Raw genomic sequence first — 11,719 nt, 5'->3', positions numbered from 1 at the left:
ATAATAAAAACTTTTAAAGTTACATTTAAAAATTAAAATATGTCGTAAAAATTAACAAACTAATGACAATAACTAGTAAAAATTATTTATACAATTAATGTAATTTTATTGTTATTTATATTATATTCATTTTTTGACACATTCATAATTGGATTACACGCAGCCACGCCCGTTCCGCTTAATTAAGTTAACTTACTAGGCCAGACGTTGACCAATTTGAGGTGCAGCAGTTTATGTGGTCGTGTCTTTTGTTTTTTTTTAAACATGTGGTTACCTGTTGTGGTGCCGTATTCCTTTGAGCCTCATTTAAACATATACGACAATCGTTTAGCCACAGCGGTGTATCCGAAGTTTCCTGGTAAACGTACAGTGAACGAAACAGTTGGTAAGTTATGTCAAGACCAAACAGTCAGGGTGTTCAATCATAAACCGAAACATTAACCCCCTCTCCTCTGCCAGTGTTGTGCCGAATTTTAACTCAATTTTTATCTTTTATGTAATCTTCGTGTATTCTCGTTTAAGACGACAATAACGAATGACCGTTTGTGGTTTTTCACTCAGTTTCGGTGAATTTCTTGCACGCTTGTCAAGGCTTTTATAACGACCCACCGGCATACGCTGAGGATGGAAGGAAATTTATGTTGATGAGGTAAATAAATTGATATACAAAATGACTGCCCCATACCTTATTAAATTAAATGTTGGCGGATTATTTATGTAAACATTTAATGACAAATGTGCACTTGGTATTGGTATAAATATAGTTATTGGAGTAACGTTAGGGCATGCCCTTACGACAATTAACTATGGTTTTACTACAGTTAAAACAAAAAAAAACATGTAGTGAAACCACGGTTAAAAAACTATAGTTTAACCATGGTTAGTGTAGTAAAACCATGGTTTTGCTGATCGTTTGCTGATCGTACACCAAAAAACATGGTTACCACACTTTTACCACAATAAAACCATGGTTAATTTTGTAAGGAATAACAGCGAATAAGTATAGTTTCTCTTTTTGCAGTTTTCTTTTACTGTATATTGTATAATATAATATTTATTTGGTATATTTTATATACTTATATATTTTATATATTGCATATCCTTACATAATACTTGTGCATCTCATAGGTTATTGTTTGATCTTATCCGGGTCAATCACTGTCTGGAAATCACTGATCCAAAGTTGCTTGGATGGTACCTCTCCTTACCAGTGGAGGACAGGACATTAGTACAACGTAAGGAAAATGATAACAGGACAATGTACAGTTAACCGGTTGTTAATGTAGAATAAACATGGTGATTAGTATTCCAGAGCGCTGTGTAAAAACATAAAATAACCATTAGTTATTGAACATGTGTGGCAATATATAAAAATCCTTTGTATTAAAGTACATTGTGCTTTCTCATCTACAGATGAGGGAGGATTTATGCAGTTTATACAAAGACACCCTGCACTTGAAGTAGTCAGAAAGTTTGTTTATTTGAAAAGTGAGTTGACTTGGTTAAATGTCACTACTACTTTATTGTAATTTTGCATGTAAAACATATCCTCTCTTTCTGTTTTTATTTATATATGTGTTTATATGTACAATTCAGAACAATTCAGAGGAAACTACACTGCCTATCCAACTTCCATGTCATCAAACCACAACAAAACCAAGTAGGATCAAAAATTTTTGTTTCAATTAAAATTGACTACTTTGGTGTAATGTGCTTCTCTTACTGTTATAGCATCAGGATTTGTATTCGCACACATTTAAAGGGACACTCCACGCTCAGTTTAGGCTCATTTTCCAGCTCCCCTAGAGTTAAACATTTAATTTTTACCGTTTTGGAATCCATTCAGCTGATCTCCGGGTCTGGCGGTACCACTTTTAGCACAGCTTAGCATAATTCATTGAATCTGATTAGACCATTAGCATCGCGCTCAAAAATGACCAAAGAGTTTGGATATTTTTCCTATTTAAAACTTTACTTTTTTCAATTGCTGCAACCATGATATGGCAACAAAGTTCCTTGATTATCACGCCAGAATGAGAGAATAGTTCCTAGCCATATCGGCCTAGAAAATCGCAACTTTTAATTTTCCGTCGGTCATAGTACATGATGTAACTACAGAAGATTCAAGTTTTAAATAGGAAAAATATCAAAACTCTTTTGTCATTTTTGAGCGCAATGCTAATGGTCTAATCAAATTCAATGAATTATGCTAAGCTATGCTAAAAGTGGTACCTTCAGACCCGGAGATCGGCTGAATGGATTCCAAAACCGTAAAAATCAGATGTTTAACTCTAGGGGAGCTGGAAAATAAGCCTGTTTTCAAAAAGTGGAGTGTTCCTTTACTAAATAAATATTTAATAGTCTTATAATGCTAAAGTCGCTTCATTTGTTTGCTATGTGGCTGCATCTTATGTCAAGGTATCACGTTGAGCCATCCCAGTGTCAAACCTGTGGATACAGTTTTATGTTTGGGACTAAGAAGTGTCATCGCTGTGGCATACATGTTCTGATTTCAGATGACAAAGTCTATAAATCAGGTGAGAGAAGATGTTCAACATTTACCTTAGACTTTTAAAACATCACCAGCAACTATTACACAGATGTTTTCTTTGTTTAGAAAATGATGAAGAGCTTGAGCTCCTACCACAAAATGTGAGAGAAGAGCTGAATGTGGTAACTTCTAAAAATGAGTTCACCCCCCAAAATTGTGAAAGCCCTGGTGAAGAAAATCTTAGTGCACAAGCCCAGTGCTTGTCTCAGCTGTGGGAAGAGGTAGAGCAAATGAAGAACATCAAACACTTTAAGGACCCAACAGCCCAAGCAAACTCGTCTCTCGATATGGAGCTGGATAAGCAGAGTCAGGCTCACCGAATCAACCGTATTCAAAATGACCAAGCTCAATCGTATGATGAGGAGTCAGAAGGTGCGTCAAACTACTGCGATATGAGTCAGGAAAACCAGTCCGACTACTACAGTTTCAGTAACACCAGCCTAAACCACACTGAATGGAGTGATGGCAACCAAAATACAGAGGCAAGCATCAATGACTCCATCATGGCCACAAAAGGCAGTACAGAATCTTTAGGTGAAACCTCAGAAACCACCATAACCAGTCCAGAGGACTCCGGTGATTGTTCCTCATGTCTCAGCAATTCCTTTGAACTGGCTTACGATTCAGAAAACCATCTTGAGGACCTAAGAGAAAGGGAACTTGTGCAGCAGATGGAGAAGAAACTTCAAGTAGGGTCTTCACTCAAATCCGCATCAAGTGTACAATGTGGCACTACTTGCGCCTCAATCTTTGTGAACCAAATAGTAGATGCCTCCAGTGATTTCCGAGCCTGTTTCACATCTACGCGTGCAACAGAGGTTTGTCAGACCTTGGAGACAAAAGCCAGTCGAAGTGTAGCCACTGATACAGACTCACTACCTGTCAGCAATAAGAAAAATACACAGACCATGCAAACGCCCACATCAGACAAGAGTACCATTACTGAGGTCTACATGGCTGACTTGAATGTTATCACAGAGGTATCAAATCTTTTCAAAAGTCACATGATTGGATTTTAAAAAGAGCATTGTGTGATAAGGGTCTGTCTCTTAGGAATTCATAAAGCTGAAGCACATGGAGAAGGAACTGAAACTGCTGAAAGATAGAAAGTCAAGGTGATGTGCTTAAAACAATATTTCTGTTTGCATGTTAGGGACCATCTTACAATACATTTTTATTATTTTATTAGCAATAAGGTCTTTAAGTTTGTGCTATATTGTGAAAATAGTCATTGCTAAAGGGTTCTGTCTTCACAGGCCCAGTCCTGGTGGTGATCGCTGCGGGGATGTTGGTGGGTGTGATTGTGCCCAGCGGGTGAGACGGGCAGAGCTGCGTCTTCTTGGTCTTCAATTTGTCATGTGTCAACAGCACTGCTGGAGACGCTACTTCACCTCCCCACTGGGTGAAAGTGCTTATCAGGGGTAAAAGACTAAATAAAGGAGGGGGAAGAATCTTTAGGATATTTAAGGAAATGGTTAAAAGTGAAATGTATAATTTCTGCATCACAACAGCAGTCTTTTGTGTGGTCAGTAATTTTTGTGTCTTGCTTAGGACTGAGGCTCTGCCTGACAGCCTAGCAGAAACTCTGGATGCACTAAAGAAAGATTACCATGAGATGAAGAGACAGATTCTGGCAGGCACTCCTTTGGATGACCTCAAGCCTCTGTCTGTAGACTCCCAAAAGATTTTGACTATGGGGACATACTTCAGCCCATCATCGGTATGACAGATCTTAAACACAGAAAGATTTGAGAATGTAAGCTGTAATTAATAATTTCTTATTGCAGGTGCTTGATGCCCATTTAGGCTCATTTGACTGCCTGGGAAGGTACAAACATAAACCAACACCCACAAAATGTATTTGTTTTCAACCTTGTGTATGTTTTCTAGAAATGCAATATTCTTGTTCTCTGCAGTACCAGTACAAATTCCCATACATTGGAGGAAAACACTGAAGGGATGGGAGGGCCTCTGTGTCAAAACACTGAAGACATTCTGGTAGGGGTCTGAATCGTCACTGGTCTCACAATTCGATTACGAATATTAGGTCAAAGATTTTATCTTATATCTTAATGCATCATGATGCTAGCATCCTTATTTTTATATTACTGCACAGTAAGTCTAATAAAGGCTTCTAAATTCTTATTTGTGCATCCTCATTTCTTTTCCTTTCTTCCTTTCCTTGCGTCTTGGTGAGGACGGAGGAGACGAAGTATTAAGAGAAATGGCATATCCTATTTCCTCACTTTCTGTAGGCTATAACGTTCATTCTCTATTATCAAATTATCAAGTGCATTAAAAACCCAAATATTAAGCAACACTAAAGAACTCTGGCTCTTTGCTCCCCCTACAGGTTAGAAGCGTAATTGTTCATTACCACTGTCATAAATACTGAGGCATAGCTGGCTCTGATTGGATTGTAGGTCTGCCGTAAAGCAAGTTTTTGTAGTATTCACTCGGACTACAGGACCACTACCCGACGTTTGGAAACTTCTTTAGTGCGGTTTTGGTCGATAGAGGGCTGCAAAGCGAATGTGAAAGTGCTGTTCACCCTGTTTAGAGTGGATGAACGACTGAAACTGTTTTGGAAGCGTTATTTTAAGGTAAAAAAAACTCTTTGGTGTTGCTTTAACGTTAAATACATTACGTTTACCCCTGCACTGTTTATGGACGTTTCCACACACACATACACTGCTTAAAAGTCGAGCACACCTGAAGTTAACGTCCACATTTCTTCACCAAAGTTTAAAACAGCTTACCATCTATTTGCCGAATTGCTGACGTCCTTAGCACACCCTCTATGAAGCCTAATGTGCAAACAGTACTGTTGTTTAAGAAGCAGGTTACGTTTAACGTCGCCTAATGTAATGTTGTTTGGTCACAAGCAACTTCGCAACTGTCAGTGTTTGCCACAGATGTGAAAATAACAAAATACAGACCGTGAATATGAAGTCATAACCTGTCATTGTTTACAAATACAACACTGAGTTCGCCTGCACTACAGGTAACTTTTGCTTTCTCCCTGAGTTTACCGGTATTTTGATACTGATGTGTGAATGATATCTTACTGGTAAAAAGACGAACGTCACTGCATGTGTGAACAGCACATTTTTGTATGTACTGGTAAATTAATTCTGGTAAATTCATGGTAATTTACCGAAATTAGTGTTTGAAAGAGGCTATAGACTAACAGTGTTTTCATTTGTCTTCCACAAAATAGGATGAACCAATAGGTAATGGCAGCAACAGAGCCAGAATGGAAGGCCTTTTTAACAAGCAGCCAGGGATGTCTAGTAAGATGAACCATGCTATGAATTTCAGATTAATAGAGGTAAAGCAATAGTCAGTTTTTAACAATGTTTTTATACCATGGTAGGTGCCATTAAGGATCTTAATGGAAGCGAAGCATGGTTTGATGCTGAGGAGGAACTTGGGTCTTCAAATCAGAATGGAAATATGGAAAAACCGAAAGAGGAGAGAGAAAGTATGAACCACAAAATGGAGCAAAAAGGTTTGGTAGTTTAAATTAAGTGAGAAGGACAGCTTGTTTATGTATTTATTTACTGGGCTTTTCTACTATTTCACAGAGACTGAAGAGAATACCTTCAACCAAAGCTCCCGTGTGTGTGTTACATGCTTGCCAAATTATGTCAGTAAGGTAGGGTACAGATTAAAATGTGACGTTTAGGAGAGTAAGTTAATGCTAGCCTCTAGATGGCGACAGTCACCAGTACATTTTATATTTTTGTAGCAGGAGATAATGATTTGGTTTGAGAAGTACAATGCAACAGATGTCCGCATTGCCAATTTCAACAAAATGAGGTACAAGTGCCATGCAAACACAAAACTAAACAGTGTTAATTGTTTGTTAGTTATGTTTGTGGACTACTTTGTTTCTTGCTCTACATTGAAATGTGGTGTTTTTGTATCAGTATCAAAATTATAAGTTAAAAATGTCTATTATATATATTTAAGTTTCAAATAACACTTTCATGAAGTCTTGTTCTGTTCCTGTGGTCTGAATGGTTTTTTTAAGAACTAATATTTCAAATACGGTAGGTTCCATGTAAGTCACATGCAATATAATGAAACTCAAATGACTTGTTTTCATGCCTGGTTATTTTCTATGTTGCTTCCTACTCAAAATATTTACAATCTTATTAGGTAAAAGTCCTCATGAAATCAAACTTAACAATTCTTATTTTTTTATGGAATATTGCAGTGCGTATTATAAACATAATTTATCTGTGCAAGTCTTTTTTTTGGTTAATGTGCCCTCATTAACTTTATTTAAAATCTGAAAATTATACTTCTGCCCACTTGTTGTGAGCCTTCTTTTATGACGTCAGCTAGATGGCTTTGGCAGGAGTATCCATTAACAATGCCCCCTCCATACTATTTAGTAGACGAGGCGAGTAGTGTGTCTGAATTCATAGTAATTCAAAAAAAAAGTACTTCATGCAAGATAATGGGGCCGGTTGCACCAGCTGGCCATAAAAAGGTTGAGTGTAAGCCCTACGTTGGGCTTAGCTATGTCTGGATTTATAGAATATACTTGCGCCTGTTGCACCATCTGAAACTACAACCAGGCGCAGCTATGCTCAGAGTAGTCCCTGCTTATGCATTTAACCGCACTGATAGTTGAGATGCCATTTCCCTCAGGATGTGTGCGTCACGTGCAGACCCATCAAACACAACCTGCATTAACTAAATGAAGCTTTTCCTGTTTGCACAAAAGGTAATGATTGGCTGATTAAATTTCAAATTAATTTATTGGTGCGGTTTCTCACTCTGTCATGCATGAATATCCTGTGTGACTCAGATGCGTCGGTTAAATGTCTCATCAATTTAATTTTCTATTTTCCATAGAAACAAGTCCAAACGTTATACTTGTCGGAGCCGATGGTGTAGTGGGCAGCGCTCCGACATGTAGTGCTTTCGCAATTTGCTGACCTGAGTTCGATTCCTGGCTCGTAGTCATTTGCCGAACCAGTACCCCTCTCTCCTCCCTGTACTTTCCTGTCCTCTCCTCAATTACTGTCAAAATAAAGTCAAAATGGCCAAAAAATTTAACAAAAAAAAGCGTTATACTTGGACCAACACTTAACTAGACTAAGATTTAGCCTCAGATGTGTGCTACGTGTGGATGGTGCAAAGTGTAAATTCTACGTTTGAAGTAAAGCGCATTTTTCACCTAGACTAGTCTTATGCAGGGTTCACACTAGATGCGGTACAGCCGGCAAGCTGAGTGATTTGCATGTTAAGTCAATACAAAGACACGATTAGGCATTCTGTGGCGCGGTACGCACGAGATGAAAAATCTGAACTTCGGCGGATTTCTGCGCCACATTTACCAATCAGGACCTTACTGTAGTAGTGACGTGATTTCAGGAAGCGAGTGGTGTCTCATGGGAGTTGCAGAAGCCCCTACCATTAAGCAATTTCCACGTGAATGTCTCGAATGACTAGAATTTCATGTGGGGCTTTCACGCGCGAATGAAGCGAGTAAACTCAACTGTGCAAGTGTCTAACTACGCGCAAATATCGCGTTTTGCCGCCTCTAACGCGGCTGGTGTGAATGCACCATTAGACCAGGTGTACACCAAGCTGGTGCAACCAGCCCCTGAAGTGTTCATTCGAAGGACACTTTACTATCCCCTGAGCTATCTCTAGGAGAGGAGTTATCCAAAGAAGAAGGAGAGATCTTATTTGTTTTTAAAATGTCTGAAAGCAGTAACGCAGCTCTTTTCAAATGCAAATATGCCACAAATATCAAACAGCTGTCCCTTGTGGTTAAATTGTGCTTGTTTAACATCATTCCAGTTAACGACTGACTGTGCATTCAGACCGCCACCGGCGAGAGCGTCAATAAAAGCTCTGGCTGCCCTGACAACGACGCTAAAGAAAAGTTGTAGTGGACGCTCTGACGCTCGAATGCATTCTCTGAACTCCTCTCAGGCGGTTTCCGCCTTTCGATTGGTTGCCGCCGAACCGCGTCATATCTCATTACCATAAAGTTGAGCTGATTTCAACTGTCCTCGACGCTCACGCTGTACATGACACGCTGCGCCACTGCTCGCCGGAGCTCGCCGCCAGCTCTCATTGAAAACGAATGACTTCCGGCCACTTGACGCTCTCACCGGTGGCGGTCTGAATGCACAGTAACTTATCACGTATCAACATGGCGTATGTGTCATCATTCATACTATACACATTTGTACTTGTAGTACAGGGATGGGCAACTTCGGTCCTGGAGGGCCGGTGTCCTGCAGAGTTTAGCTCCAACCATAATTTAACACACCTGAAGCAGCCAATTAAGGTCTTATTAGGCATACTAGAAACTTTTAGGCAGGTGTGCTAAGGCAAGTTCAAGCTAAACTCTACAGGACACCGGCCCTCCAGGACCGAAGTTGCCCATCCCTGATATAGTACCTACTATTTTAACGCTCTGAGTCTAATTCAGTACCTACTGTCCAAGTATGTGATTTCGCACACAGGGTCAGTCTGGTGAGAGTTCCATTTCTAAACAAAACCCCTATATTTCTATATTCAAACAATTCACATTGAAAAACCATGCTCTCTTGTTTCCTTGTGTGATGTGACAAATTTTGGTATAACACAGAAGTTAAGTCGATTGCGACTTCTGGTGGACTTGGACTTTAAAAATACCACCGTGCAAAATAAGGATACATTTTTTGCAGAATTTGTATGCTTTCACTCTGTTTACATGTAAATTGACAATAACTGCTGCTGTTATGTAGCATCTCAGAGTGCTGTTGTTCTAATATTAAATCGTAATAATGTCTAATTTTATTTAGGGGTGCTATTGTTTACTTCAAGAGTCCAGAGGATGCCAAAGCAGCTGTTAAAAATCTAAATGGGTGCACCTTTCAGGGTCAGTCACCTATCTATCTGCAGCAACTCTTTGGACCCACCTCAACTCATCCTAAGCTAAGTGATCAGCCTCAGAGCACTGCAAAAATCAGTAAAGCAGAAGTGGGTAGGCCTAAAACAAACGGCGTACGTTACAATTTATCACCTAGGGTAAGTATGAAATGGTCTTCTTGGAAAAGTAGTGAACTAGAATTTGTGTGGCACGTCCCTCTGTGTGGCTGCTGACTTGTTTCTTCATACTTGTTTTCACTCAGGGACTACGCTGTAGTGTTGACAGGTTGACTAAGGTATGCGACTCACCTACAGCTTCCGGCACCTTTGTGCCACAGCGCTGTGTTGGCAAGGGCAGCTTTAATACAATCATGACCCGGTTGTCAGAGCGCCACCCAGATATAGACCGTCAGAAGATCGTAGATGCCCTGCTGGAACTACGGGAGATGAATCAGGGCATGCTTAGTGGCTATAGTTTGAGCGCTATAGTGGATATGACCTCTAAGCGTCTCACACAGGGCTTTTCCTCCAAATGTGTTTAAGTTTGTGATGCTTTGAGTGGCAGTTAAGACTTAGTGTTTAGTTTTATGACCAGTTAACTGGTATACAGTTATCAGTTCCATTTTAGGCCTTTTTGTCACTTTCTTTTAATGTCATACACAGCTGTATGGTTATTCATTGTTAATTGCACTTATTTACCCGAGTGAACTACGATCTTGTTTTGAAGATCGGAAATGTTTTGACACTTTGTTTTAATACTGATACTGTTCTTGATTCTGTATAGTAATGTTAAAAACCTAAACACTGTTTGGTTGTATTGTTTGAATAAAACAGTTTTCTTCTGTTTCCTAGAATCATTTAATAAGTGGAAGTTCAAAAGCAGTGGAGAGTTGCACATCGTTGAATGCATGGACATATGTAGACGCTGCATTCACCATCTTAATTTTTTATATGTCTGCCATTTTGAAGTCAAGACTGCTTTATAAACACAAGTGAATGGGGGTACTGAGGTTTTATGGTTAAAAGCAAAGCTGTGCTCTGACAATGTACATTTTGTGTTTTGAAATGTAGGGATGTCTCCACAATTATCATCCACTAACAATAATTTTGCATAATTCCTCAGTGTGCTCTTGACCTCCCTGATATGGTGTTGCCATTAGTCTATGACTAGGGCAAAGCAGTCAGTGCTGGGACTATATGTACCCTAAAAAGCATGTAATGTCATGATCAGAATCTCTCGTCGTTTTATGGGTCTATATTTCTTCTGAAAACCAACATGTCTGTTCAGGTATAACCAGAGCTACCCTTATCATTTTCTTATGGCAGCACTTTTTGTAGAACAGGTGGTGATGGAATTAGTGAGGTTCACGTGATTGCTGACTCAGCTGGATTAACTTTGTCAGTAGACGATTTAGCACCGACATGTAAATAAAACGTATATGGCTAGCAGGTTTAAGCACCATTCTAAGTTTTCTAACTCAACAATCAAAACAAAGGTAGGTTTTGCCTCTTCCAACGTTATTGTTCTCCCACTCCGTTATACATCCAAGCAGATTTACGACACAGTGCAAAAAAAAGCGGACTTCTATGTAGAACATAAAGAGAGACGAGTAAAGTGAATAAGCAATCAATGTTTATAAGAAGAACAAATGGAAAATAAATAATTGATATTGTTAAATCATTTAAAAATAAGAAGTCAATTGACTGGAACAATATGGATATGTCTGTGGTTGAACATATTATCATTTATGCAATTTGTCCTACAAAAATGTTTATTTCCTAAAAAAAATAAAAACAAAGGTTACACCCATATATAAAACTGGAGATGGACATACCTTTTCAAATTATAGGCTAAATTATATCTTTGCTTTCACAGTTTTAAAAAATATTGGAAAAAAATTAAAACAAGATTAAATAATTTTGTTATAAAATACAACATATTAAGCAATCAACAAAATGGGTTTAGAAGTAACAGAACAATCTCACATGCATTAATAGAATTTGTGGATAAAATATATAATGCAATAGAAAATAAACAATACACTTAAAAAGCATTGAACACTGTCGACCATGACATCTTACTAGAGAAGCTGAAAAAATATGGAGTAAGAGGAGCAGCTTACTCCTAGATAAGTAGTTACTTAGAGAAAAGGTATCAATGTCCAAATAGATAATCGCAAGTCACAAATGTTGCAGGTGACGTATGGGGTTCTACAAGGCTCTGTGCTGGGCCCATTGTTTTTTCTTTTATACATACATTAATGAAATATGTGAGATTTTCAA

General features: G+C 38.7%; 1 protein-coding gene across 1 annotated transcript; it reads left to right on the top strand.

Moving 5' to 3' along the window:
• Positions 1-252: 252 nt before the first annotated feature.
• Positions 253-10,241, top strand: rbm44 (RNA binding motif protein 44). The gene is made up of 18 exons (XM_065251428.2): positions 253-385; positions 562-649; positions 1,129-1,235; positions 1,414-1,488; positions 1,597-1,660; positions 2,419-2,537; positions 2,618-3,531; positions 3,605-3,666; positions 3,808-3,972; positions 4,103-4,271; positions 4,339-4,379; positions 4,468-4,549; positions 5,772-5,844; positions 5,928-6,062; positions 6,139-6,209; positions 6,303-6,373; positions 9,370-9,595; positions 9,700-10,241. Exons 1-18 carry the CDS (start codon positions 265-267, stop codon positions 9,976-9,978), a joined length of 2,862 nt encoding a protein of 953 aa, XP_065107500.1. The 5' UTR covers positions 253-264; the 3' UTR covers positions 9,979-10,241.
• Positions 10,242-11,719: the final 1,478 nt, after the last annotated feature.

Source organism: Paramisgurnus dabryanus, chromosome 15 (genome assembly GCF_030506205.2).
Source record: "Paramisgurnus dabryanus chromosome 15, PD_genome_1.1, whole genome shotgun sequence".
NCBI lineage: Eukaryota > Metazoa > Chordata > Actinopteri > Cypriniformes > Cobitidae > Paramisgurnus > Paramisgurnus dabryanus.
This window is presented reverse-complemented; position numbering and strand designations above follow the sequence as displayed.